At 46.5% G+C, this 23,927-nt stretch overlaps 7 protein-coding genes across 10 annotated transcripts; 4 read left to right on the top strand and 3 right to left on the bottom strand.

Annotated features, from left to right (window-relative positions):
- The first annotated feature begins 26 nt into the window (after positions 1–26).
- Positions 27–2,047, top strand: LOC9650517 (NADH dehydrogenase [ubiquinone] 1 alpha subcomplex subunit 9, mitochondrial). Its single transcript, XM_024673339.1, has 12 exons — positions 27–173; positions 285–378; positions 427–491; positions 552–632; positions 694–783; positions 852–922; positions 985–1,116; positions 1,174–1,289; positions 1,338–1,464; positions 1,526–1,594; positions 1,658–1,778; positions 1,849–2,047. The coding sequence occupies exons 1-12, from the start codon at positions 47–49 to the stop codon at positions 1,959–1,961; spliced, it is 1,206 nt and encodes a 401-aa protein (XP_024529107.1). The 5' UTR covers positions 27–46; the 3' UTR covers positions 1,962–2,047.
- LOC112345826 lies at positions 2,025–6,419 on the bottom strand. 4 transcript variants are annotated; one of them, XR_002992184.1, is made up of 4 exons: positions 5,247–5,847; positions 4,935–4,978; positions 2,316–4,570; positions 2,025–2,198 (listed from the first exon to the last, which is right to left on the bottom strand). XR_002992184.1 is itself a non-coding variant. In XM_024673338.1 (4 exons), the coding sequence occupies exon 4, from the start codon at positions 4,338–4,340 to the stop codon at positions 2,511–2,513; it is 1,830 nt and encodes a 609-aa protein (XP_024529106.1). In that variant the 5' UTR covers positions 4,341–4,570; positions 4,935–4,978; positions 5,247–5,420; positions 6,350–6,419; the 3' UTR covers positions 2,025–2,510. The 4 variants fall into 4 exon arrangements, 2 of the variants coding, with proteins under 2 accessions (XP_024529106.1, XP_024529105.1); XR_002992183.1 differs by having other exon boundaries at positions 2,025–2,266; XM_024673338.1 differs by adding an exon at positions 6,350–6,419 and having other exon boundaries at positions 2,025–4,570; positions 5,247–5,420.
- Positions 6,420–7,428: 1,009 nt separating this feature from the next.
- Positions 7,429–8,695, top strand: LOC9650518 (ras-related protein RABH1e). Its single transcript, XM_002968242.2, has 6 exons — positions 7,429–7,833; positions 7,888–7,958; positions 8,015–8,103; positions 8,154–8,265; positions 8,319–8,409; positions 8,466–8,695. The coding sequence occupies exons 1-6, from the start codon at positions 7,705–7,707 to the stop codon at positions 8,601–8,603; spliced, it is 630 nt and encodes a 209-aa protein (XP_002968288.1). The 5' UTR covers positions 7,429–7,704; the 3' UTR covers positions 8,604–8,695.
- Positions 8,696–8,749: 54 nt separating this feature from the next.
- Positions 8,750–11,126, top strand: LOC112345754 (sex-determining region Y protein-like). The gene is made up of 3 exons (XM_024673078.1): positions 8,750–8,970; positions 9,021–9,964; positions 10,016–11,126. The coding sequence occupies exons 1-3, from the start codon at positions 8,921–8,923 to the stop codon at positions 10,057–10,059; spliced, it is 1,038 nt and encodes a 345-aa protein (XP_024528846.1). The 5' UTR covers positions 8,750–8,920; the 3' UTR covers positions 10,060–11,126.
- An 11-nt stretch (positions 11,127–11,137) lies between these two features.
- On the bottom strand, positions 11,138–12,924 carry LOC112345753 (ethylene-responsive transcription factor CRF4-like). The gene has a single exon (XM_024673077.1). It carries the CDS (start codon positions 12,544–12,546, stop codon positions 11,272–11,274), a length of 1,275 nt encoding a protein of 424 aa, XP_024528845.1. The 5' UTR covers positions 12,547–12,924; the 3' UTR covers positions 11,138–11,271.
- Positions 12,925–13,997: 1,073 nt separating this feature from the next.
- LOC9650519 (stem-specific protein TSJT1) lies at positions 13,998–16,213 on the bottom strand. The gene is made up of 5 exons (XM_002968532.2): positions 15,335–16,213; positions 15,032–15,256; positions 14,734–14,974; positions 14,555–14,675; positions 13,998–14,479 (listed from the first exon to the last, which is right to left on the bottom strand). The coding sequence occupies exons 2-5, from the start codon at positions 15,232–15,234 to the stop codon at positions 14,289–14,291; spliced, it is 756 nt and encodes a 251-aa protein (XP_002968578.1). The 5' UTR covers positions 15,235–15,256; positions 15,335–16,213; the 3' UTR covers positions 13,998–14,288.
- A 788-nt stretch (positions 16,214–17,001) lies between these two features.
- LOC9650520 (potassium transporter 11) lies at positions 17,002–20,230 on the top strand. The gene is made up of 8 exons (XM_002968243.2): positions 17,002–17,346; positions 17,466–17,700; positions 17,789–18,040; positions 18,109–18,159; positions 18,286–18,546; positions 18,620–18,787; positions 18,846–19,100; positions 19,168–20,230. Exons 1-8 carry the CDS (start codon positions 17,215–17,217, stop codon positions 20,136–20,138), a joined length of 2,325 nt encoding a protein of 774 aa, XP_002968289.1. The 5' UTR covers positions 17,002–17,214; the 3' UTR covers positions 20,139–20,230.
- The last annotated feature ends 3,697 nt before the right edge of the window (positions 20,231–23,927 follow it).

Raw genomic sequence — 23,927 nt, forward strand, 5'->3', positions numbered from 1 at the left:
TTTCCCTTTTATAATATTTGGGAAGAACCCTAGGTAGCTTTGAGCTATGGCGTCTTCGTCCGTGAGGGCGCTACGACGGGGAGCAAGCGCCTGTCAAGCGCAGGCGCTGGATTTCCTCGTCCGAGGCCTTCCAGCATCGCGTGGAGTGCTCGATCCCTACTTAGATCAGCACGGTGAGTGATACTCTCCCTTTGTTTTCCATCTAGTCGCGGAATGTAGATTCTAGGAACTAGTTCCAAGTCTTAAAGCTGGAGCTTGTTCTAAGACTAGTGTTTCTCATGTAGAGTCCAGTTCAGGAGTGCGCCACGCTTTCAATCTGGCGACGAGGGGAGGAACTCCGTTGGTTGTCAAGACCGCCGGGGGTCTCTCGGCAGCTACGTAAGTTCTATTGATCATCCAGCAAAGTCTTTACGGTTTCGCTCGCAGGGGATTCATCGTGACCATCTTTGGATCGACTGGAATGCTGGGACGGGCAGTGGTGAACAACCTCGGTATGCTACTGGTGTTTCTTTCTATCATTCGTTCTAGATGGTTTTTTACTCTGTCTCTAGCAAAGATTGGAGCACAGTGTATGATACCATACAGGGGGCTGGAGGATAAGCCTCGACATCTAAAAGTGATGGGTGATCTCGGTCAGGTAATCTCGTTTGCTCTCAAGCTTTTGTATTTCGAGTTTATGCCTTTAACTTGAAGGTCAGATCGTGCCGTTTGTGTGTAATATCCGGGATGATGATGCCATACGCGCTGCCATTGCGAAATCCAACGTTGTCATCAACTTGATTGGTCAGTGCTTCCTTTTACATTCGATATTTAGAACTTGACAGGAAGTTGTTTATTTGCTATATCGACAGGAAGAGAATACGAAACTCGTAACTACGGTTTCGAGGAGGTCAACATTGATATTGCACAACGTATTGCTCGGGTATTTCACAATGCTGTTTCTCCGTGTCTTGAATGAGTTGTCACAAGAGCTCGTTTTTACAGATATCGAAAGAGCACGGTGGGATCGTGCGATATATCCATACGTCGTGCGTCGGTGCGGACGAGAACTCTCCTTCCAAACAACATAGAACAAAGGCCCTGGGAGAAGAAGCAGTCAGACAGGAATTTCCTGAGGTTTGCCAAACTGTTTCCTTTTCCGGGTTTTAGAGTTTGTCTCTTCTAAACCTTCAGGCTACTATTATGCGACCCGCGAGTATGTTCGGCTACCACGACAAGTTCCTTAACAGATTTGCCACGAAGGCAAAGTTCTGGCCCAATGTTCCAACGTTTTTCGATGGCAAAACAAAGTAACCAAACGTCCTGCGCCGAAGCTTGCTCTAAAACTTCTGTCGCAGGGTTCAACCGGTTTGTGTTCTTGACGTCGCAGCTGCTTTTCTAGCCGCAGTGAAAGAAAAAGAAGGTATTCACGTCGGGAAAGTCTATGAACTCGGGGGACCGGATGTTTACACGATTCACGAGCTCGTAAGTTCGACCTCCTCCTATTCTACAATCACCAGCTCTAAAAAACTGCAATCCTTTCCAGCTTCTGTGGATGTTTGAAGTTCTTCGCGAGAAACCGCGGATCATCAACATTCCATTGCCGCTAGCCGAGGTACAGAAACGAAGCATCGTCTTCTTCTTCTTCTTCTTTGTAACTCGTGATTTCTCCATCCAGGCCGTGTCCCGCGTCCGAGAGTTCTTCTTCAAGAGAGTACCCGTGCCACTCCCACAGCTATGGCCGTGCTACCGTCACTACATCGATTCTCTCAAAGTGGATCAAGTCGTCTCTCCCGATGGTAACGCTAGAACGGGTGAATCTCACTCCGAGGAACTAAGTTTTTCTCCATTTTGATTGTCCTGTGCTAGCTCTAACGTTCGAAGAGCTGGGGATCAAACCCAGACCTCTTGGAGGCCTGGCGACCGAGTACCTCTTCTACTACAGAGAGGGTGGTCCACACATGGGACAATTCCGTTTGTGAAAAATCACCAGCAAAAGGTAAATTTTGTCCCGGAAAAAACATTTTTTTTGTAAAATAAAAAACTTTGTCATGATCATCTGATTTTACTTATCATTTTTGCCGACTGTTCCAAACTTTACAGAGGAAGCATCCTTGTAGTTTTTCTTTTGCCAGGCGAGTGTGTGAAGAACAGGAGTAGAAATAAAATGCCCAGACCTCCAAAAGCTCCAGAGATTCTCACATACCCACAGCACAGAGCTACAACACACAACACAAGAAATTTACAGCACAAGAAGAGGAAAAATTTCAGTGGTAGCTTCCCAGGGCTGTTAATAGTTGGAGATTTTATCACTCAATCAAAATGGGGAGCCTCACCTGGAAGAAATGTTAGATGTGGAAGAGAAAAATGAGATGGATGCCCAGCGATTGGCAGATTGGAGCTGATAATCTCGCAGCTGCTCCTTTAGATCCTTCCGCATTTTCCCTTTCCCCTTGGCAAGATACAATCTCCAGGAGCCCTAAATTTGCTAATAGCAATTTATTCTTTAAGATAATCATATACATGGACGTCTAGTCTCTTCTCTTGCTCCCTCTTCGTAGCTGTTCTTCCGGGCCTTGGAATTTCGCTGGGAACGCTTGCGACGAATCAAACTGCAGCGATGGATGTGGTTCCTGTTGCTGCTGCTGCTGCTGGAGCTTTGGAGAAACAAAGCGCTCGGGATTCGGTGACGAAGACGACGAAACTAATGGTGAGGCGAGAAAGCTGCTGGGAAATCTCAGTGCTGTAGAGGGCACGCTTCTCGGCTTCTCTGTTGGACTTATCGCTGCTGGAGAGGCTATCTTCAAAGAATGGAATTGATCCAGAGCTGGCTTTGCGTTTGATCCTGTTGAGTTTCCCTGAGCGCTGGCGGTAGTGACGAACGGGAGCAAGCTCGAGTTGTGGAGAAACTCCTGTTGCTGCAAGTAATTCTGCTGGACCGTGATGAGCGACGTCTGCTGGTGGTTCTGCTGCTGCTGGTACTGCACCGCTGGCCCGACCGGAGTTTGAAATAGTTCCAGTCTTTGCTGGTGATGCTGCTGTTGCTGGTCGTGATGGTGATGATGATGCTGCCGATGATCAGTGTGAACCAAACTTGAGCACGGATCTTCGTACAGACTATAGCTGCTCGGATGCAGAAAGTTCTTCCAGTCTCGCTGCTGCTGCTGCAACTGGCAACTTGTGGCCGGCATGGCAGTGTGTGCAGAGATATGACCAGAATTGAAAGGAGCTATACTTGCATGAGCTCCAACTTCCCGGCCTGTTCTTGTTGAGCTGCCTTCTCCAACTGACATGGTTATGTCCGCTCCAAGGTCCTCACCGGGTCTCTGTCTCGGAAATGCGTCGCTCTCGTCAACGGCTTGATGGTCGCGGGCGGAGCTCGAGCACACCTTGAGCTCGGGGCTCTGGTTCTCCAGCTCCTGATCGCTAACAAGGCTCGCCTGCTGTATAACTCCCTTTAGTTGCATGTCCGAGCCTGAGCTAAACGATGCTCCTCCTCTCTCTAACGAGAAGTGGCCACCACCACTTTCGTTAGAAGCCGAAAGTGCCCCCGACCCGGAGTATCCGAACCCGAGAGCGGTGTTGTAAGACGAGCTAGGAAGCGTGAGCCTGTCGATTCCGGGGAGTGGTATCTGCGACAGCTCGTCGATGGCATTCTTGGCCTTTTTCATCAACCATTCCACGGCCTTGCTTGGTTGGTCGTAGCCGAGCCTGTCCTGGACGTCGTAAAACTGGATGGCTGTGGAAACGGACAGCCGAACTCTCCGGTCCCTCGGCCCTTTGGCCGTGAAGACCTTGCTGTGCCGATCCTTACCTCCCGAGGGCCTCAAAGTCCGAGCAGATATGTTCATGTGGAGCTCGGTTTGATCGTCACGCCGCCCCAGAAGATTTGACAGGACTGAAGCTTCGGGCCTGCTACGAACTCTTCTTTCGTCCAGCCCGGCCTCTGGAACACCGCCCCCAAGTCGTTTATACTTTTCCGGGTAGTCAGAAGAAAGCGACTCACTATTCCATTGGCCCAGCCTTCTATACTCGCTGCTCATCGTAGAAACCGGTCCGAGCATGTGTCCATAGTCTGGAAAACTTTTACTGCTGTCATGTTCTTGTTGCTGCTGCTGCTGCTGCTGCTGCTGCTTGAGGCGGATTCCATCCACTTCTGGAACATCTGCGTAGCAATAATCACCTGGAACTCCACCTTCTTCCTTGAGAATCTCAGAGCGGATTCCCACTAGCGTATTATTGCTGTTGCTGCTTCGACCACGCTCTTCATCATCCATGAAATTTGCGCCACTGGTACCGTTGCGGGGTCGTTTGTGGCCCTCCATACTTCTCAGCTCCACAAATGTGATCAGTGATATCATTCTGCTACAGCATATCAGCGAGCGTTGGACAAGTTCTTCCGGGACCTGCTGCCTTGTTGAGAAATTACTGCTGCCGAGCGGAGTTTCCTCTCACCACTTCACTTCCTGTGCCCCACGGAAGTAAGTTCATCCCTGACAGATCTGTTTCCCCTCCCTTTACCCAAGAAAATCATCCTCGGACTCCGTAAGTCCAACTCCAACAGCATAGCAGTAGGCCTTGGACTGATAATCTGCAAAAGAGAAAGAGACCAACAATCTCAGTCATAGAGGAACTTCCAAAACCTTCTGAATTGTATGCCTAGCTAGGAACACTGTTTGAAAACGCAAGACACCATTAAAGATTCTCATGCTTGCATCTACAAGAAAACGAACTATACTAGCTAGCATTCATTTCAGCTCCGACTTGAGAATCTCTTGTACAGGCACTCGAATTACTCTAGAGTTGAAACTACAGATCTGGAAAAGCCTTATAGTTCAACGAGAGACAGCAAAAGAAAGACTAGAGCAGCGAGAAAGAGAGAAAAGAAGAAGCAGAAAGAATGCATTTGCAGCGACCTTATCCACAAGTGTTCTTCAGCAACCAAAAATTGTTACCTTATCACTTCCTCGCTTACGTCTTGCTTCACAACTAAAAGCACCTGCACACACCACACACCGCAGCGAATTAGCCATTTAGTTCTCGCGAAGGAAAGAAACAGATGAAAGAACACGAAGAAAGAACATGAACACAGGAAGCACGAAGGTGAGAAACGCAGACAGTGAATTGCAGACTCCTGGAGCACAAAGTAAAGCAAGAAGAAGAAGGAAGAGACACAGATACGCGTAGAGAATGAGAGGGAGAAAGAGAAAAATCCGGAAGAGGGAGTATCCAAGAAACCAAGTTCGGTCCAAAATCTATATACTTACAATGATATCACAATAGCCCCCAGATCGCGCGCAGCGCAAGTTTCGCCGTTTGCCCGCACACCAGGCTACAGCTACCAGGAGAGGAGGGGACCCCTTCTCTCCGTTGCAATTGGTCGTTTGCTCCTCACAACTCACACTCAACCGGACGGACGGACGTGCCTGTGCCTGCGCAAGCTGAACAACTGTTAATGCTGTTAGTGCTGTCAAGGACGCTGGACGAGCTTCTGGACTTCAGTTCAGAGCGGCGCTAGCATCATCATCATCACAAATCTGAGAAGGCATGCAACTAGGAACAGCAGCAGGAGAGCCAAGCACGGGGAAAAAAGAAAAAAATGGAGAAATAAGACTTATGGAGAAGAGAAAAACACTGGAAACGAGGAATTTGGAGGAGGAAATTCACGGACATATATCAGACTCGAATATAAATGGGAGCTGCAGCAACAAGACACATCTAGCCACTTGCAGAGGCCAGTTGCAGCATTATTCCAGCCGCAGACAGTGTCATCACTAAGACTAGTTCGACGATAGTGCTGCTGGGCAAGGTCTGCACACTACTGCACTCACTCGCCAAAGAACAAGGCCAGTGAAAGCGAACGCTGGAAGTCTATTTTGCAAGGGAAAAATGAAAGAAAAAAACACCAACAAAGCAAAAGAGGCAAAAAGGTAAATGCGTGAGTGAGAAGAACTTGACATTCGACTCTTAAACTTGACAATAATGGGAAGAACTAACAAAAGCAAGAGCGAGAAAAACGTAAATGGATGATCACTTAAAACGAAAATATCAGCTTAAGCACAGAAATCCATCGACTTCGATCGAAACCACAAAGAAACGCAAGAAAGACAGCATTGTCGATAAATCGCAAGTTCAGTAGAAACTTAGCGAAAGATCCACCTCTGGAAGAAATCAAAGGAAGGAAAAGCATACAGTGAAGAATAAAGCGCAAGGACTTTGCACGAGTTTCCAGGCACGAAGCCATGCAAAACACCCATCGCTAAGCGCGGATTTCCGCGCTAACAGCAAGAGAACAAAAGAGAAAATGCAGTGCGCTATCAGGATGAAACCGACTCCAAAGACTAGAAAGAACCAAAAAATTCCAGCCTACCTCCTCGCAGAGCCCCACGCCGACCATTCCGCTTTCTTGCGGCAGCAGCAGCAGCTCCATTGTTGCAATCGCGCGTCGCTGTCGCGCTCCAAGATTGAAGAACCCTAAAAAGCAGCCTTAGGGTTTACGGAGAGAATTTTGGCGCCACGTTTGAAAACTCTGAACCAGTCAACGTCGCTGACGTGGCGCACTAGAAAGAAAAAATCTCGCAATCTCTGCCTCCCTGAGGAAGGTATATTATGTCCTTTCGAGATTCCCTTCTCCACATTGAGAAGAGGCTCCAAGTTCCAATGAAGGTCCACGCGTGTGTCCGTATGACCTATTTTTCCGTGCTATTTTGACCCACATTAGAAGGAACGCGTAGAAAGATTTCTCGTGGAGCGATCTAAGCCTTCATTTGCTATATAGAGTGGAACAAATCTTGATCGATCGATCCATCACTACTTTTGTTTTGGGTGGCGGTTCATCATTGGGGAAATTATTCATCACGGAACTCCTAGCTCGAGCTTATCCTCAGTTGATTGGATCATGTACTTCTTGAGCACCGACCTGGAGCTCCAGCGTCCACTTCTTTTGATCAAGTCAAGCCTTGAAAGTATGTTCGCGAAAAAGCTAGAGAATCTTCTACTAGTAATTGTAATCAATATAATTATATATTATCGAGCTAAAAAATAGATATAATAGTTATTAGTTAAAATGAGAAGTTATTTTGCTCCGCCCAACAAACAACAAAGAAGGGCAGATGTACTGATGCGCTTTCGCGTCCCAGACCATTGGATCACGAGGAATGGATGGAAGTGATTACGCCGTCTCTATCGTCCCATGGAGAGTGACTACGCAATCCCACTCAAAATCCATCCATCCATTATGGGGTCATGAAAAAATGGCCTCCCTGGAACCTACGAGGTAACAATTCTCTATGATCTTCTCCTTAGACAATGCCCACGAACCAAAAAAAGAGTTTTCTTTCACGAAAGCAAAAATTTTCCAACCCAGGTGAAACCAACGAGGAAAAAAGCGATGGAAGTGATAGAAAAATCGCTACCTATAGATGAACCTAAAGGGACCGCAAGAGATTCGCGCGAAAGCATTCTTTCGATAATATTTTGTCCACGTGGTTAACGGTATATTCCGCGTTTTCGATTGACGCGTTGGCTAGGGTTTGTGACGGGGAGGGGAGCGTTGGATCTGAGATCCAGCTCGCGAATTCGCGATGATCCCCGCGTAGATCCGCGCCCAGCTCCTTCTCGGATGTGGAATGCCGCCGTTCTTGACTCGCGGATCGGAGCTTTTCGGGGATAGGTTTTACGAGGTCTTAGGGAAAGGTTTCTAGGGGAAGGGATTCTCGAGCGAGGATGGGAGTGCCGACCGCGACGGTGTCCCCGCTTGCAAAGTACAAGCTCGTCTTTCTCGGCGATCAGTCTGTGGGGAAGACGAGCATCATCACGCGATTCATGTATGATAAGTTTGACAACACATACCAGGTATGAGATTACGAGTTTCTTCTCTCTCACTTTGGCAAATTGGAAATTTTCAAGGCTACGATTGGGATCGATTTCTTATCCAAGACCATGTATCTGGAAGATCGCACAGTCCGCTTGCAGCTCTGGTATGCTGGTTCTAGCTTCAAAGGATGGTTTTTTACGAGTCTATTTTTACGTCCAGGGATACTGCTGGCCAGGAGCGCTTCCGGAGTTTGATTCCCAGCTACATACGGGATTCGTCCGTGGCAGTCGTCGTGTACGATGTAGCGAGTAAGTTGTTGCTTCTTGCGTTTCTCGATCATACAAAACTTCGCTTCCAGATCGCCAGTCGTTTCTAAACACGGCCAGATGGGTGGAAGAAGTCCGCACGGAGCGGGGTAGCGATGTCATCATCGTTCTCGTCGGGAACAAGACGGATTTGGTTGATAAAAGGTGTGTGCAAGGGATGGTTTACGTCCATCACTGACTGTACTTGGTTGGAGCAGGCAAGTATCGATCGAGGAGGGCGATGCGAAAGCGAGAGAATTCGGAGTTATGTACATTGAAACCAGTGCCAAGGCCGGATTCAACATCAAGGTATAGTTTTTAAAGTTTCTTTCCTGTCCTCTTACTTGAGAGAATCTTTCGAGCAGGCTCTCTTCAGGAAAATCGCTGCGGCGTTACCGGGAATGGAAGCGCTCTCGTCCGCTAAGCAAGAAGATCTAGTGGACGTCAGCTTGAAGACAAATCCCCCTCCCAGCGAGACCAAGGCTGGTGGCTGCGCTTGTTAAGCTTAGCAATCTTCGATCGACACGACTTTACGTACGAAGAAGGTTATCTTTTTTGGCGATGTGGATAATAATGTTCCTCTCTTCCTCTCTTATATAGATATGCTCCTTTCTATTAACACTTGTTTTTTTCTTCCTTTAACTGACGCTGCGCCAGGTATATTCCGGTTTTGTTTTTTCAAAACTACCGAAGCGCGCGTCCGCGGAGAATCCGCTTCTAGGTGAGTGAGTGAGCACTTGGTGGAAGCTTCTGATTTTCGTCTAGGATCCGTCCAAGCGGGATCACAATTGATCACTTTCAAGACTGTCCTGAGGAGCTCATGGCCCCGAGCGACGATGATGAATACGGTGAATATGAGAAAGAAAAACCGTAAGCTGTCTCCTTCCCCGCTCGTTTTCTAAGCTTTTGACTCGTTGCAGGGCTGAGCAGGTCAAGAAGACCACCGACGACGTAAAAAACGCTGTCAAGGACGATGGTCAGAACAAAGGGAAGTCTGTGAGAGACAAGGCCAATGATTTAAAGCAACAAGCTGGTGAGATTGTTGGCAAAGGACAGGGGAAGCTAGCTCCGTATTTCTCAACCGCCAAGGAAAAGACGGAAAAGCTGGAGGCAAAGAAGCCCGCGGTACAGGAGGAAGCTAAAGAAATGCTAGATCAGGCCAAGCACACGGTTAGCAAGGTGGTCCAACAGGAAAGCAAGGATGTGTTGGAAGGAGTGAAGAGGCTGGCCAAGGACGAAAAGGCATTTCACGACGCAGCTCACAAGGTTGCTGAGAAGATCCACCATGGTGGCGCAGGGGAGTCTGAAGGACATCAGCAAGAGCACTCAAATTATAGACAACAAGAGCACTCGGATGTAAACGAGAAAAATCAGCAGCATCATATTCCAGACTTTAGTGATTTCAGTGAAATGGAAGAGGAGGACTGGTCCGACGAGGCAGAAGGATCGAGCCACCATCCTAAGCAGCACCTATTAAACGAGCACAGGGCTGCTCACGGGCATCAACACCATCCTCCTCACCAGCCTCAAAAGAGAAAAAAGAGTCCGCTGGGTTATTTCAAGGTTGGCGCCAAGTTGGCAGGGAAGGAGAAGAACAAAGGGACGCAAGATAATCACCAGGGAGAACAGCAGCAGCAGCAACCGCAGCAGCAGCAAGAACAGCATGGTGGCGGTGTTTTGGGGACTGTCAAGTCTGTGTTTGGACAGGGGTCTGCTGGAGAGAAGTCACTCGACACGGCTTCAAATCTAGCGCAGAAGAAGCTGGGCCAAATGCGGCATGTCGTGGACGCTCAGATGGACGAAGCTGGCAACGCCACTGCCGCGGAGAAGAAGACTCAAGGCGTCGGACTCGTACAGTCCTTTGGTGAGAGTCTTTTTGCGTGAAACTTTCTTCGTTCTAACTTCTCTGTTACAGTGTGCCTATGCACCTGTGCGTCGAGTGTTCACGTAAGCGGTTAATCAGCAAAGAGCGGGCAAGTAGAGCAGCTTTCTGGTCAGCTGGACAGCTTCGTACGAATCAAGCCTCGTTAAAACTGGAATCTCAGTCACAGGGGCTATAACTCTAGGTGGCCTACAAAGCCACGACACACATCACCAACAGGAGAACTTGTGCTGCTGGAGCCAATGACAACGAGCTCGACGCTGTTGCTGGTGGACTCCCAGTATCGGACAGCGGGTCGTCAGATCCCCCAGAAGTCTGGCCCGTCACTTGACCGTGTCCACCTTCATCGCCAGGAGGAGGATTCCCACTCGGAGGAGAAGACGAACTCCCATCTGGTGGTGGTGGCGGAAGCGTTCCAGAGGTGTTCCAGAACCACTGCCAGGGCGAGACGCGGTCGTCGGGGTCCGGGGACGAAGACGGGGTCAGAGAAACGAGCGGACAGATAGAATACACTGCAGAGAAGCCAAAGTCAGCCGCAGGAAAGCAGGGAAAACCATGCCAAAAGCAGGAAGAACTTACCGCCGGGGTCATGGCGTTCGTGATACGTGAGATTGTGGTAGCACAGGACCTGGTCGATCTTACTCTGGTCGGGGACGCAGTTCTCGTCCAGGTACTCGTTGAGCTCGCGAGTGACTTGGATGCAGTAGCGGATGTAGTCCTGGAAGACGGTGGTGCACAGGCAGCCTCCGTAGAGCGCCGTCTTGACGGACGTACAGCACGACTTGTAGTCGAGGGTGTTGCAAACTCCCATCGCCTCGAACATCTCGAAGTTGCAGCTATAGCCATCGCCGGGATTGGGATCCTCGATCGCCCCGAGATCATCGCCCAGATCATGGACGGTGGTGCGTGAGTTGGATCCATTGACGCGCCGGAGACCATCGAGCTTGAGGGCCAGATCGAGACGAGAGGGCGACGAGCGCTGTGCGTGGAAGAGCAGGGAAGAAGCCACGAGAAGGAGAACAAGCACCATTTTTTGGTTTGCTTCTTGGTTCTCAAAGGAAATCTTATAAGCTCTTTAAAGCGTCCATGGCGGGAGACGAAACGAAACGTTCTATCTTATCAAATTTCTTGATCTTTGGTTTGAGTCTCATTCTCAGATTAAAAAGTTTTTGCTTGTTTTTTCCAATCAATTTATTTACAACTTCTCTCACAAAATCCGGACCAGGAGCTATCAATCAAGGCTATAATAAATTTCGCTACTTATTCACAGAAAAGAAAAAAAATATCTATCAAGTAGTGGAAGACGAAGGCTCTTCGAGTAACATCGCCACGAAGGAATCCGGGACAAAGCCCGCGTCTAGCTCATCGCCCAGCTCTCCCAGATTCACATCCATGTCGCCCACCACCGGAGGATCGTCCAGCCGGAACGACGATCCATCAAAAATGCTTGGAAAATCATCCAAGCCTCCTTGCTGACGCTCCAGCCGCATCGCCAGCTCGCTCAAATCGCTCAAATCGCTCCCCTGGAGCTCCTCGATCGACTCGGAAAAGAAAGCTCCTCCAAAAGGGTCGGAGCTCGCAAGAACCGAGACCGGGGATCTGCTGCTAAACAAATCCCAGCTCGAGGAGGAGAGATCTTCCTCCTCGTCCTCATCAGTTACTTCCTTCTTGATCGCCTCGACCCTCGTCATTGCGCTGCCACCCATGCTCGAGCACGAATCTCTCTCCTCCTCCACGAATCTCCTGTTTGGCTCGATCGCTGGCTCGATCGCTATCGCGTCGATGCCATCGATCTCCTGCCGATTCGTGCGGCACACCAGCTCCATCGCCGCCGCCGGGCGCTCCGCCGCTGCCTTGAGCCGGAGCTTGAGCTCCTCTACCTTGCCCGGCTCCACGATCCTCCTCCCATCCAGCCCAAAATTGGTCTGCGCGCTCGGCCCTTTCATCCGCCGCGCCGCGCGATCGTAGGCCTCCGCCGCCGCCTCGGCAGTGTCGAAAGTCCCCAGCCACACTCGAATCCCCCGCGAGAAATCGCGAATCTCCGCCGCCCATTTCCCCCACGGCCTCTGCCTCACGCCCCGGTACTTTGGCCGCGGGCCATCGTCCCTCTCCACGATCTTGCGCTTCTTGCTGCTGCTACTCCTCACGGATTTCTTCGCGATCTTTGCTGGCGCTGGGGCCGGCTCCGCGAAATATCCCTGCTCCTCGGTGTCCGTGGCGGCATCCGGCTCGATCTTGGGCACCGGCCGCACGAAATATCGCGTCTTCTCCTCGAGATCGGCCATGGCGTGCGCTCGAAAGACGCTAATGTAGCTGGGAACCATGGCCAGATCCCTCTCCTCCTCGCTATCCGAGGAGATCATCACCGTCGTCGCGGCGACAAGATCGCTGTCTACTCGTGCTCTGCCTGGATGTGGCATCGCCTTCTTCCCCTGTTCTTGGTGATCCTCCTCGCCCGACGACGAGTCTGTGGCATCGGGATCGCAGCACACAACGCGAACTCGCCTCGGGCACACGTTCTTGATCGATTCACGCTCCGGCTGCTTCATCTTGGGACCCGGCATGGGAAGATCTTCCAGAAATCTGCGCTACGACATGCAAATAAATCTCCCTCCAGTGGTGGATCGATCAATGCAGGGCCAGGGAAGCAAGAAGGCCATGCATCGCTCTCGAAACCTCGCGAAGAATCAAGGCAAAGAAAGCAAAAGAAAGGAGTGAAGAACACGCAATCCTAGATCCGGCCTCGAGGTAAGATCACCGTCTTCGCTAACGATTGATCTCGCTACGATCTAATGCGGTCTTCTCACTCTCGCGATCGATCGTCCCCTCGATCGCGCCTTCTCTCCCTCTCTTTCTTCCTTCCAATCGCGAGGCCCCGGAATTTCCCTCGCGTGTGTATATACTGAGACATCACAATGTTAAAGATGGCTGGCGGGCGCCAGCGGTCCGATCCGCCGCATCCAACGGCCGAACCCCTGACACGTGTCGCCCGTTTTGAGCTGTCTTGTCGATCAGGCGCACCCAAATTTGATGTGGCGGTGTACAGCGGGGTCGGTCCCGCTAAATCCACCGGTCTAGCTACTGCCACGTGTAACACGGCCCAATCAACCGATAGCGCGCCTGCCACGTCGGCGTGTCTTTCGGGCCTAAAGCCTGGGAAATTTGGGCGGTTTTAATTTACCGCGGGGTGGATTGGAATCTCTGCCTGGCGTCCGTGACCTAAAAAAACGATGTTGCCGGTTTGATGTAGAAGACTCTAGTGGGTGGCGGTGGAGTAATCGATTGGAAAGAGTTCTTTAGTGATTTGGTGGCTCCAAAGCACTAGGGTTTGCTTGAGCGGCAAGTCTGAAATTTGGACTGGATATATGCGCTGGTCGGATCAATCAATCAGTCGTAGACAAGGTCAATATGTACTAGATCAAGAGTACTTAGACTACCTAAAGTCTCCATTCTTTGCGTTTGACGATGGTCCGTGCGCATCTCGTTGGAATAATCCTCCCAAGCCACTAAGGATCTCCCAAGAACGACAATGCTGCTGTGTGGAAACAAAAGAACTCTCACGAAGAAAGGGTATCGGGTTCGATCCCGTCCAAGATAGGGTATCTAGCAGCCGCTGGATTCTCTCTTTTGTCGCCGAGTGGGAGAACCCAATGACAAAATGCCATGCCTGGGCATGACTCATCATGACCATGCATGGCTGAAATAAGACAGGGCCCGGACAAAGAAAAAAACGACTTGGCCGGCGGTATCGTGGTGCCACGTGTCAAGCGGCAAAATCTGGGCAGCCAATCGCGAGCCCCCGCCGCCCGGTTTCTTTGCCGGCCGGTGGGGAGTGGGACCCAATCGCGCGCCGCCGCGTAGTAATGCAAAGTTTAGGGCAAAACATCCAAATTTTAGGGCAAGAAGGAGTTGCGTATACGTCTCTAATTCAATGAAGGAGCTAGTGGGCCTCAACGTGTTAATGGATTCGCCGATTTTTATATGGACCCATTCTAGCTACGCTAAAAGGCGCACAAAAGAAAGAAATCGCTCGATTAGTGTACGTGTGTGGTGTGATCTTCCGAGCAGTGCAAGAAAAAAGGGAGATTTTTTCTCGCTGCATTGCCTAGAAGAAGCCAGCACTGGAATTGTGACAGAATTGACTAGGAAAAAAAAGAGCCAACCAAGTCAAAACTGGAAGTTCTAAGCTTGTGTCCTGATCTTTACAGACAGGCACGAAGAACTTGTGATGTCCCACGGCAATCTGTGATTCTGTTCACGGGGAGGAAAGAAGAAAAAGGAGATGGTCTTAACTTGAAACACCTTGTCAGCAGGCGGCTCCCCACGAGGCGTCGCTCCCGACCCGAGGAAGACTTCGCGGTTGATCCTTGCGCGACTCGTCCACTTTGAAAGTGGAGCCACACATCTGTCCCTGGCTGTCCACTCGTGGCACCGGTTTCAGAGCGTTTAAAGGGTGCTCGAAGCTTCGCAAGCCACCTCCAGTTGTGAAGAAACATCCTAGAAGAGAGAGAGAGAGAGAGAGAGAAAAGAGAAATATTCGATCGGATTCACAAAAACTTTCGAAGAACTTACCAGCCGGGAATGGAGCAAACGATTTGCCGCAACCATTCCTCAAGAGATCTGCATTATCCGAGAATGCAAGTGATTCGTCGGCAGCAATGCCCCAGAAAAATGGAACCTTGCCCTTGTCATCCTGAATGTAGCTTCAACGTTAGCAAATAAACGAGCCCAGGACAGGGAGGAGTTCTTACGTTTGCCACAAGCAGCGTTTTGGTCGCATTGTCGAAGAGAACGAATGCAAACTGGCCAGAGAGATCCTTGACAACTTGATGCGCAGGATATGGAGCCCGATCTCGCAGGGCCTTGTACATTTCGATCACCAGGGTCTCCTCACACACATTCTTCGTGAGGCCGTAGAGCTGCCTGAGTGCTGGAAGATTTTCCAGAACACCGACGAAGATGCAAAAGATATCATCCAGAACTGCGAAAGCTCTGCCAAGAACAAGAACCAAAACGTGAAAAAAAAAGTTTCCAAAGTTCCATTCCTACCGTGGCTTGAGAAGAGCTTGCTTTTCGTGAGAATAAGCCATTGCGCTAAGCCCATCCAGCTGCACCGATGCCGCCTGTGGGATCGCCGAGGTAAATGACTGCAAAATCTGGGCGCCGCTCTTCCGGCGATCATCATCCACGCTTCCCGGAGCCGAGAGCTCTACTGGTCCCGCCGCGACCGATTTGTGAAAGACGCCCAGCATTCTTGCGAAGAATCCCCGAAACCTAGCGCAAGAAACACAAAATCTCTGAGCCGATGCGCGATCGCGCTAACATTCCGGGCAAGAATGGCAGGAAACTCACCTGGATCGAAAAGTAGGTAAAGCGATCGATCGAGATACCTTGCAATGGGCTAGGGCTGGAGCGCTGCTATATACTAGTTCCTGGAAGAGGGAGCTTACAAAATCGTGCCAGGCGGTGACGTGGAGGGCGTGGATTTAATCCAAATTCAAACCTATCCGCCCGCCGCGTCACCGCCAAGTCATCACCACGTCAGCACTGACCGTGGGTGACACGTCGTGCACAGTTTTGAAATGCAAAGAAAACGGAGAGCCCTAGAAGAACTTTAATCTAGAAAGAACTCTACGCAGCAATCGATAAAGGAAGAAGCGCAGGGCTCGATCGACGCCACTGCCCTCTTCATCCACTCCTGGTCCTCGATCGCCCCCTTGGACGCTTGATCCAGATCACACTGCGGCCAGTAGAAATCTCCTGCCGCTCCTTGCGCCTCGCCGAGAAATGGCGACAGCGGCTCTTGGATCGCGATCCCGAGCCCCTCGCCCAGATCGCTGCTCTGCTTGCTCTGATCACTGGACGAGTTGGAGTCGTCGTTGCGCAAGATCGCCCAGTTGGGATCCTGCTGATCATCGTCCTCCTCCGGGGATGCGAGAAGGAGACGGAGATCCTCGCAATGGAGCTCCAGAGAGGAGGAGCAGCGCCGCTTGATCGGAGGAGGAGGCCCACCCAACAATCGCCCGGAGATGTCATCTTCTAAGAACTGATCGTTGCTCTCACCTTGGAGGAGGAGGAGATGATCCAGGCATCGCTTTCTCCATCGCCAGAAAAGAAACTCGCTCTCCTTCTGGGCTGGAAGAAGTTGTTCTTTCTTTTTCGTGCTTGGAACCGCGCGCTGGAATCGATCGATCTGAAAGCGCCACAGCCCAGGACGAATCTAGCGGGAATATGCGTGCCACGCCCGCTCCCTTCTCAACACGTCATTCACGAATCCGCTCTACACAGATATTTTCTGTGCAAGAACGGAAAATCCGGTTACCCACCACCGCCCGTCGTGCGACGGGCGAGATGAAGGGCGATGACGGGCGTTGACCGCCGTGCCCTAAAATTAATGTCAAACTAAATGCGTTGCCGCTTTTAAAGGAAAAGTTTGGGAGCCATGATCTTTGCTTCACCGCCACCAGTGCAAAGCTTGTGGGAAAGGTGGCGGACTTTCTAGGGTTCCGCAAGGGTGTCTGTGCCCTGGTCCAAACTCGTTAGCTGTTTGTTGGCTGTGATGCAATGCAAATGCGTTGGACGTGATGCTTCTAACTTCTCTTCTCATGCGATGGATGGAAACGGATCTACATTTGCAAGGGACAACGACTTCTGTAAAATAGACTAAAGCAAGTCTTTAAGAAACGCGAGGTTTGTTTGTATGCAGCGGCAGCATATTTTCGGATGAACCTGGGCGTGCGATGACTAAATTGTCGCACGAGACTGTAGAGTGGACTCGAGATTTCCGAGACGTGGGGCGAGGGCGACAACTTGAGAAGCTGCCCAGTGGGTGAGTTTTAGGGTAATTCATCTGACCCTCTCTCTCTCGCGGTCTCGATGAATGCGAATATGCCACGAGAATACGTTGAAAGTGTGGCGGAAAATTTGGCCCAATAAGCAACGCACAAGTTAACCATTGGTTAACACGTTAACTACACGGAGATAGTAATACCTATAAATGTGAGAGCAGAGCATTCTTCTCTCCCGTTTCTCCACCATAGCTTTGTTTCATCCTTGGTTTGGTCTCTGGGAGAGGGAGAGAGCGAGAGGGAGAGGGAGAGAGTGAGAGTTATTTGTTTGATCTTCCATTCGACGATGATTCCTCCATCGATTTGAGAGCTTTTTCTCTCCTCTTTTTCTGCTCTCGCTCGTGATCCCTTTCACGAGAGCTCTTCTTCCTCCTCTCGCCGGCTATGGAAGGCACCGACATGGAAGAAAGCCACGGCCCGCCGCCACGAATATCCTCGTCGAAGAAGCTCGGCCGGATGGATTCGCTGGAGCGTGATGCGGGGAAGGTCACGGGCATGGAGAACCATGGACGGAAGGTAGCTTTTTCTTTCTCCTCCCCCAATCGATCGAAACGATCGAAACGTCGACCCCTCGAGTTCTCCTCCTCTTTTCTTGATCTCGATCTCTTGAAATGAGCAAGGAATGTGGTTTCCAGATCTTGACGAGGGCGGTGATCCTCCGCCTGGCATTCCAAACGATCGGTGTGGTGTATGGCGACATTGGAACCTCGCCGCTCTACGTGTTTAGCAGCACTTTCCCTGGCGGTATCTCGCGGGATCACTTGAAAACCAACGTTCTTGGCGTGCTGTCGCTCATCATCTACACTCTCACGCTGAGCCCCCTCATCAAATACGTGTTCGTTGTGCTTCGAGCCAATGACAACGGCGAAGGTTGGGACAAGGAGCTTTGCTTTTGCGTTTTTGTTTGGATCTTCTCAAAGTTCCTGTGGTTTTTGTTGTTCTTGTTCTTGGAGAGCAGGTGGTGCGTTTGCGCTCTACTCGTTGATTTGTCGAAATGCCAACGTCGATGTGATGGGCAAGAGACACCCCGAGGACAAAAACTTGTCGGCGTACAAGCTCGACTTGCCGAACCAGGGAAGGATTCGACGAGGGATCTGGATCAAGAATTTTCTAGAGGGACACAAGGCCGTCCACGTCGTGCTTCTGATGATCACCTTCTTTGGAACTTGCATGGTTATCGGCGATGGAACTCTCACCCCCTCCATCTCTGGTAAGAAGAAATTCACAGCTTTTTCATCGATCACTCGGAAAATTCTGGTTTTATTTTTTTCTTTCCAGTGCTGTCTGCTGTGCAAGGAATCCAAGTCCAAGTTCCAAACCTCAGCCAAAGTAAGAATTCATTTTTCTCTTTTCTCTTTAAATTTGTTGTTTGTTTCTTATGTTTCTAGTGCTCTAACTTGTTATTCGTTGCCTACGTTTCTAGTGTTCTAACGAGAAACCATGGTTGACTATCAGGTGTGATTGTCGTGGTTTCCATCGTCATTCTCATCTGCCTGTTTAGCGTCCAGCGATTTGGCACGGACAAGGTCGGCTTCATGTTTGCTCCAGTACTCACGATCTGGTTTGCCATGATCGCTATGATCGGCCTCTACAACTTAATTCACCACGATCATGGAGTTCTCGCCGCCTTCAATCCCAAGTACATCTTCGACTACTTCAAGACCAACAAGCGGGAAGGATTCATCTCGCTGGGAGGAGTTGTTCTTTGCATCACAGGTTTGTGAGGCCTCTTCCTTCTTTTTCTTTGGTTTTTGCCTTCTAAAATCGTGACACTGCTGCTCCACACCAGGAACTGAGGCCATGTTTGCGGACTTGGGCCATTTTTCGGTTCCTTCGATCCAAATCGCCTTCACAACCTACGTTTATCCTTCACTTCTCCTTGCTTACATTGGCCAAGCTGCCTATCTCATGGAGCATCCAGAGGACGTTGGAAGAGCTTTCTACAAATCAGTTCCAAGTAAGTTCATCTTGTCGAATCTCCAGAGCTTGACACCACTTTATTCTATTTGATCCAGAGCCTTTGTACTGGCCAATGTTTGTAGTAGCAGTGCTTGCAGCGATCATCGCGAGCCAGGCAATGATCTCGGCGGTGTTTCAGATCATCAAGCAGGCCGAGGCATTGGGATGCTTCCCACGGATCAAGGTCGTTCACACCTCGAAAAACTTCGTGGGTCAAGTTTATATCCCGGAGATGAATTGGTTCCTGATGTGTGCTTGTGTACTTATCACTGCGGCCTTCAGAGACACTACAACAATTGGAAACGCATATGGTTAGTTCTTTCTTTCTTTCTTCCACCTCCTTTTAAATCTCTATTGTCTCTCTTTGTTTTCTTTCAGGAATCTGTGTGGTTATGGACATGGCTGTTACCACCACTTTTACAACGATTATCATGGTTTTGATATGGAAGACACAATTGTTTCTAGCTCTACTCTATCTCCTCGTCTACTGGAGTGTGGAATTCACGTATTTCTCTGCTGTGGTCTACAAGTTTAAAGATGGAGGATGGCTTCCACTCCTCTTCGCAGCGCTCTTCCTCACGGTCATGGTCATTTGGTTCAGTGGAAACTCCAAGCGCTACAAATACGAGCTAGACAACAAGATCTCCATGGACTGGATCACCGGACTGGGGTCAAACCTGGGAGTCTCCCGAGTTCGTGGAGTTGGATTGGTCTACACGGAGCTTGCACAAGGAATCCCTTCCATCTTCTCGCACTACATTACGAATCTCCCGGCAATGCACTCAGTGATCATGTTCGTGACGATCAAAAATTTGCCTGTGAGCAACGTTTTGTCGGAGGAGAGGTTCTTGTTTAGAAGGGTCGGGTCCAAGGAGTTTCGGATGTATCGCTGCATTGCAAGGTATGGCTACAAGGATTGTCACAGGGGCGACACCCAGTTTGAGGAGGATCTCTTCAAGAGCTTGGCCGAGTTTATAAGCATTGAGGACGATGGGAAGCAAATGGAGGCCAGGCATTTGGGCGAGGCCGACACGGACAGCTGCAGTGTGGCGATCTATCCGGTTTCTCTCCAGTTATCGCCACCGCAAGCTCCAGAGGAGAGCGCGATCGCTATACCAGGCAGTGGAGTGGTGGAGGAGCTAGGATTTCTCGAGGAGTCCCGGAAAGCTGGGGTCGTATACTTGTTGGGCGACAACGATGTGAGAGCTCGCGAGGACTCGAGCTTTATCAACAAGTTTGTGGTGGACTACGGTTATGCGTTCCTCCGGAAAAACTTTAGGGAGAGCACTCTCATCCTCAACATTCCACATACGAGGCTCCTCAAGGTTGGCATGGTCTACTTTATATAAGGAAACAAACAAAAGATGTGAAGATCCCCATGAAAAAGAACAAGGAGTGATCTTTTCCAAAAAATAAGGAACGTGACACGTCGTGTATAAAATCAAGCACCTATCACTTAGCCACCTTTCTTGTGGTCCTTGAGAGGAAGTCTTCTTTGGTGTGCTAGCTTCCGTGCACGGATATTGCAAATCAGTATATATGCCTGGAGGAGGGGATATGTGGAAATATTTGCGCTGACTAATTGGGTATATATTCTGGCAAATGACAAAATTGTGACAGTTGAAAGTATTCAATTAACGTTTTATATGTAGATTAGCTCAGCAAATGTTGGGCAGAAAGTCAATGAAAGTCAATGTGGGCAATGAGCAAAACCATTTACAACATTGAAAAGTATACTTCATTGTTAAAGTTAAAAAGATTGTGACTTATTAGTTTTTTTAATTGGGAGGAGCAGGGAAAAGTATAACTCATGTCTTATGGCCATTTTGCTATTGTTATCTAAAATGTAAATAATATCTTTACAATCATAAATTGTTTGATTCCATTGTATAACTATTAACAATGGTGAATACATGTTTTAAATTTTTGGCCAAATTAGAAGTATAGGATCCTTGAAAACTTTCAGATTGTCCACAAATATTAATTTAAAATTTATAACAAAAGTAAATTTTTTTTCCTTTTAAAATTATAGGGTTGGTACATATGTATTTATTGGACCAGGAGAATAGGAAGCTCAGGAGCAGAGTGGCGAGCTTGCAAAAGAATGAGGAAATGATGGCACATAATATGCTTATATATTAAATTAATAATTTAGTCTTTAAAATTTCTGAGTTACTCTTTTTTTAAGATAGAATATTTGTAAAAAAGTTACATTTTAATTTAATTCTGTCCATATTAAAAAAATATTCTATAATACCTATAAGTGAAATGATTCTAAATTTTAAATCATATTTGTATTTATATTTGCAAGAAGTATTTAATTATTTTACACTATATTATTCTGATTTGTTTTACTATATTATATTTCACCATTTACACTTTAATCACTTTCTTTTCTTAGCTTTATATTTTTAATATTAACTATTTTTTAAATAAATTTTATATATAAAAGTAAAATATTTACAATAAGTTTTGAATTTTTTTATTTCTTAATTCTATTTATAATTTACTTTCTTCCATACCACTATATCTATTATAGAGTGAATAAGTCAAACTACTAAATTTATAAAAAGGAGAAAATTAAATATTTTTATATATAAAAATTATTAAAATAAAATATATATTTGTAAATGATAAGAAATTAGAATTTTGAGTGTATGTATACATATTTGATTAGCCTAAAAATATTAATTTTTATACAAAGTGACTAATTTAGATTGAAACCAATCCAATAGTTATCATATACTAATAATAGTATATAATATCATAACTATACACTTTGACCTTACATTATCCTCCCTCTTAGAAAAATAGAGGGATTTAAAAAAAAATTAAAAAAACACACTGGTGGATTATATATATAATTTTTGAGGGATTAGCTTGAAGAATATTGTGCCAAAGTTTATAAATTTAAAATCCAACTTGCTATAACTTAATACAATCTCTTCCATTAAATAAGGAGCCCTTTAAATAAATCATGTACCATAAAATTGGGAAAATGAACTAACACTATATACTATGTAGATGAATAATGATAAGAGTTCTAGCTCTATTTTTTTCCCATTTGTATATGACTTAAATATTCCACAAACTCAACTTGAGCCAATGAAAGAATGCTTATTAAATATTGATTTTAGATCTAGCATTAGTAACTCATGGCAATCATAAAGATAAACTTAATTTCATTAATAATATAGAATTATGACCATATAAAAGTCTTGAAACATAAATGAAACTCTATACCCTTGTGACATGTATATATTGAAGATATAGCAATTTGATTGTTGAAAGTTTATATACTTTACAATCATTTCCTTGAAAATTCAAATGAGTTATTCCATAAAACCATCTATTTACAGATAATAAACGCTTGTAAAAGATTGATATATCCCCAATTGAGATATCAAGATGTAAAATGCCTCAACCTCAAATATAGGACTATTATTTAAAAGAATTAGCTCCAAACAAGAATGCTAAAGCACCATTTGATTAAAGCACCCTTTACCCTATAGTGATTTGTTATAAGATAACTATAAAGCAAAATGTAAACCCTTAAACACATGGACCAAGAGTAATAGAGCAAAATTCAAGTTTAAGGCCTTGGGCCATTGAACACAGAGATAGAGTAAAACCCCTTTTGACAACCCCTCCCCCCCCCCCCCCCCCCCTAATGAGAGGAATACATGCTTTATACTTTCACCTCAATCCCAGCAGTTAGCCTCAAAAAGAATCACAAAAATTTATTAAATATGGAATGATGTTAGATTGTGAATTTGGAAGTAAAAACAACACTATTGTGTTTAGAACAATCGTTAACAAATTTAAACACTTTTCATAAATAGCTGGGACCGAATAAAACGAACACATTAGAGAATGATGTGAGAGTGTTTTGGTGGACACAATAAACTATCACCTAACAAATATTGATGGACTATACTCAATATTATAGGGGTCTTTAACACTAACAAGTTCAAGTCAACAAATAAATTTCTCTAACTAGGTCAAGTATGTTTAATTAATAACACTTAATAACTCTGTCTTTATGTTTTTTTGGCCAACTACACACATAAAGATCAATTTTTTAATTAGCTTGGGTAGAGACTAAAAAAAGGTTCAATAATACCAACCTCTTATCATTGTGGCAGTAAGAAAAGAATATTAAAAAAACTTGCCAACAAATAACTTTGTAATACCCATAATCAGATTTGTAATAACTAACTTCCACCCAATGATTCAAGTAATCAAAATCAATAATGATGTATTTATTGTCAACTATTAACCATAGAAAAAGCCTCATTAAATCAATTTCCACCAACTTAAACAAATAGGAAATTACAATTGACTCCAACTATACTTTTACAGTGTAAGGAGGAGTATTATGAGTTTAACACCAAATGTAACTATGGACATATTATAGAATATTAAGTCATATCTAGCCAATAAAAAGACACACCTTTTTAGTCAATAATAATATCCCTCCTATATACTCATCTGGAATAGAAGAGTTATGGTAAGTGTGAAGAAAACATGGAATAAATATCACAAGCACTACCTTTAGGATCAGTACTCACAAAGTAAAAAGGGTTGTCCTCAAGGTAATATTAAGAATGTAAATGTTGAAACAAAAATTCATTAATAAGTGATGCAAAATTTTTAAATTCATCATAAAGCCTTTCAATCCAAAACTTAACCTTTTGAACCTCATAAAGTTTATCAAAAGAAGATAAATTTAATTTTATACGTTATTGACATTGAATATCAAATACAATAATTTTTTATGGCACTATATCTTTGTCCAAAAAATTCACTAATACTAGAATAATAGACTTGTTAAGAATATGTAAAGAGAGTGAAAAAGGGAGAGTGTTAACATCAATTATAGAATTCATTGGGTAATTAACAATTTCAAAGTTATATATTTAAAGTTTCAGAGCCTAACAACTAACTAAGTTTTTCTACTTCTGTAATATAGTAGCAATTTAGGAGAAACTCATGTGTACTTATAATATTATGGTGCAGTATGATTAAAAAGGTAATTAATAAAATGATTTGCACATAATTCATACTTTCGAGTAAGGAACTTTAAAATAGCTACAAGTTTGTCAAGATTAACTTATAAACCTTCATAAAAAATATAG

The sequence above is a fragment of the Selaginella moellendorffii genome, unplaced genomic scaffold, assembly GCF_000143415.4.
Source record: "Selaginella moellendorffii unplaced genomic scaffold, v1.0 SELMOscaffold_10, whole genome shotgun sequence".
In the NCBI taxonomy this organism is placed as follows: domain Eukaryota; kingdom Viridiplantae; phylum Streptophyta; class Lycopodiopsida; order Selaginellales; family Selaginellaceae; genus Selaginella; species Selaginella moellendorffii.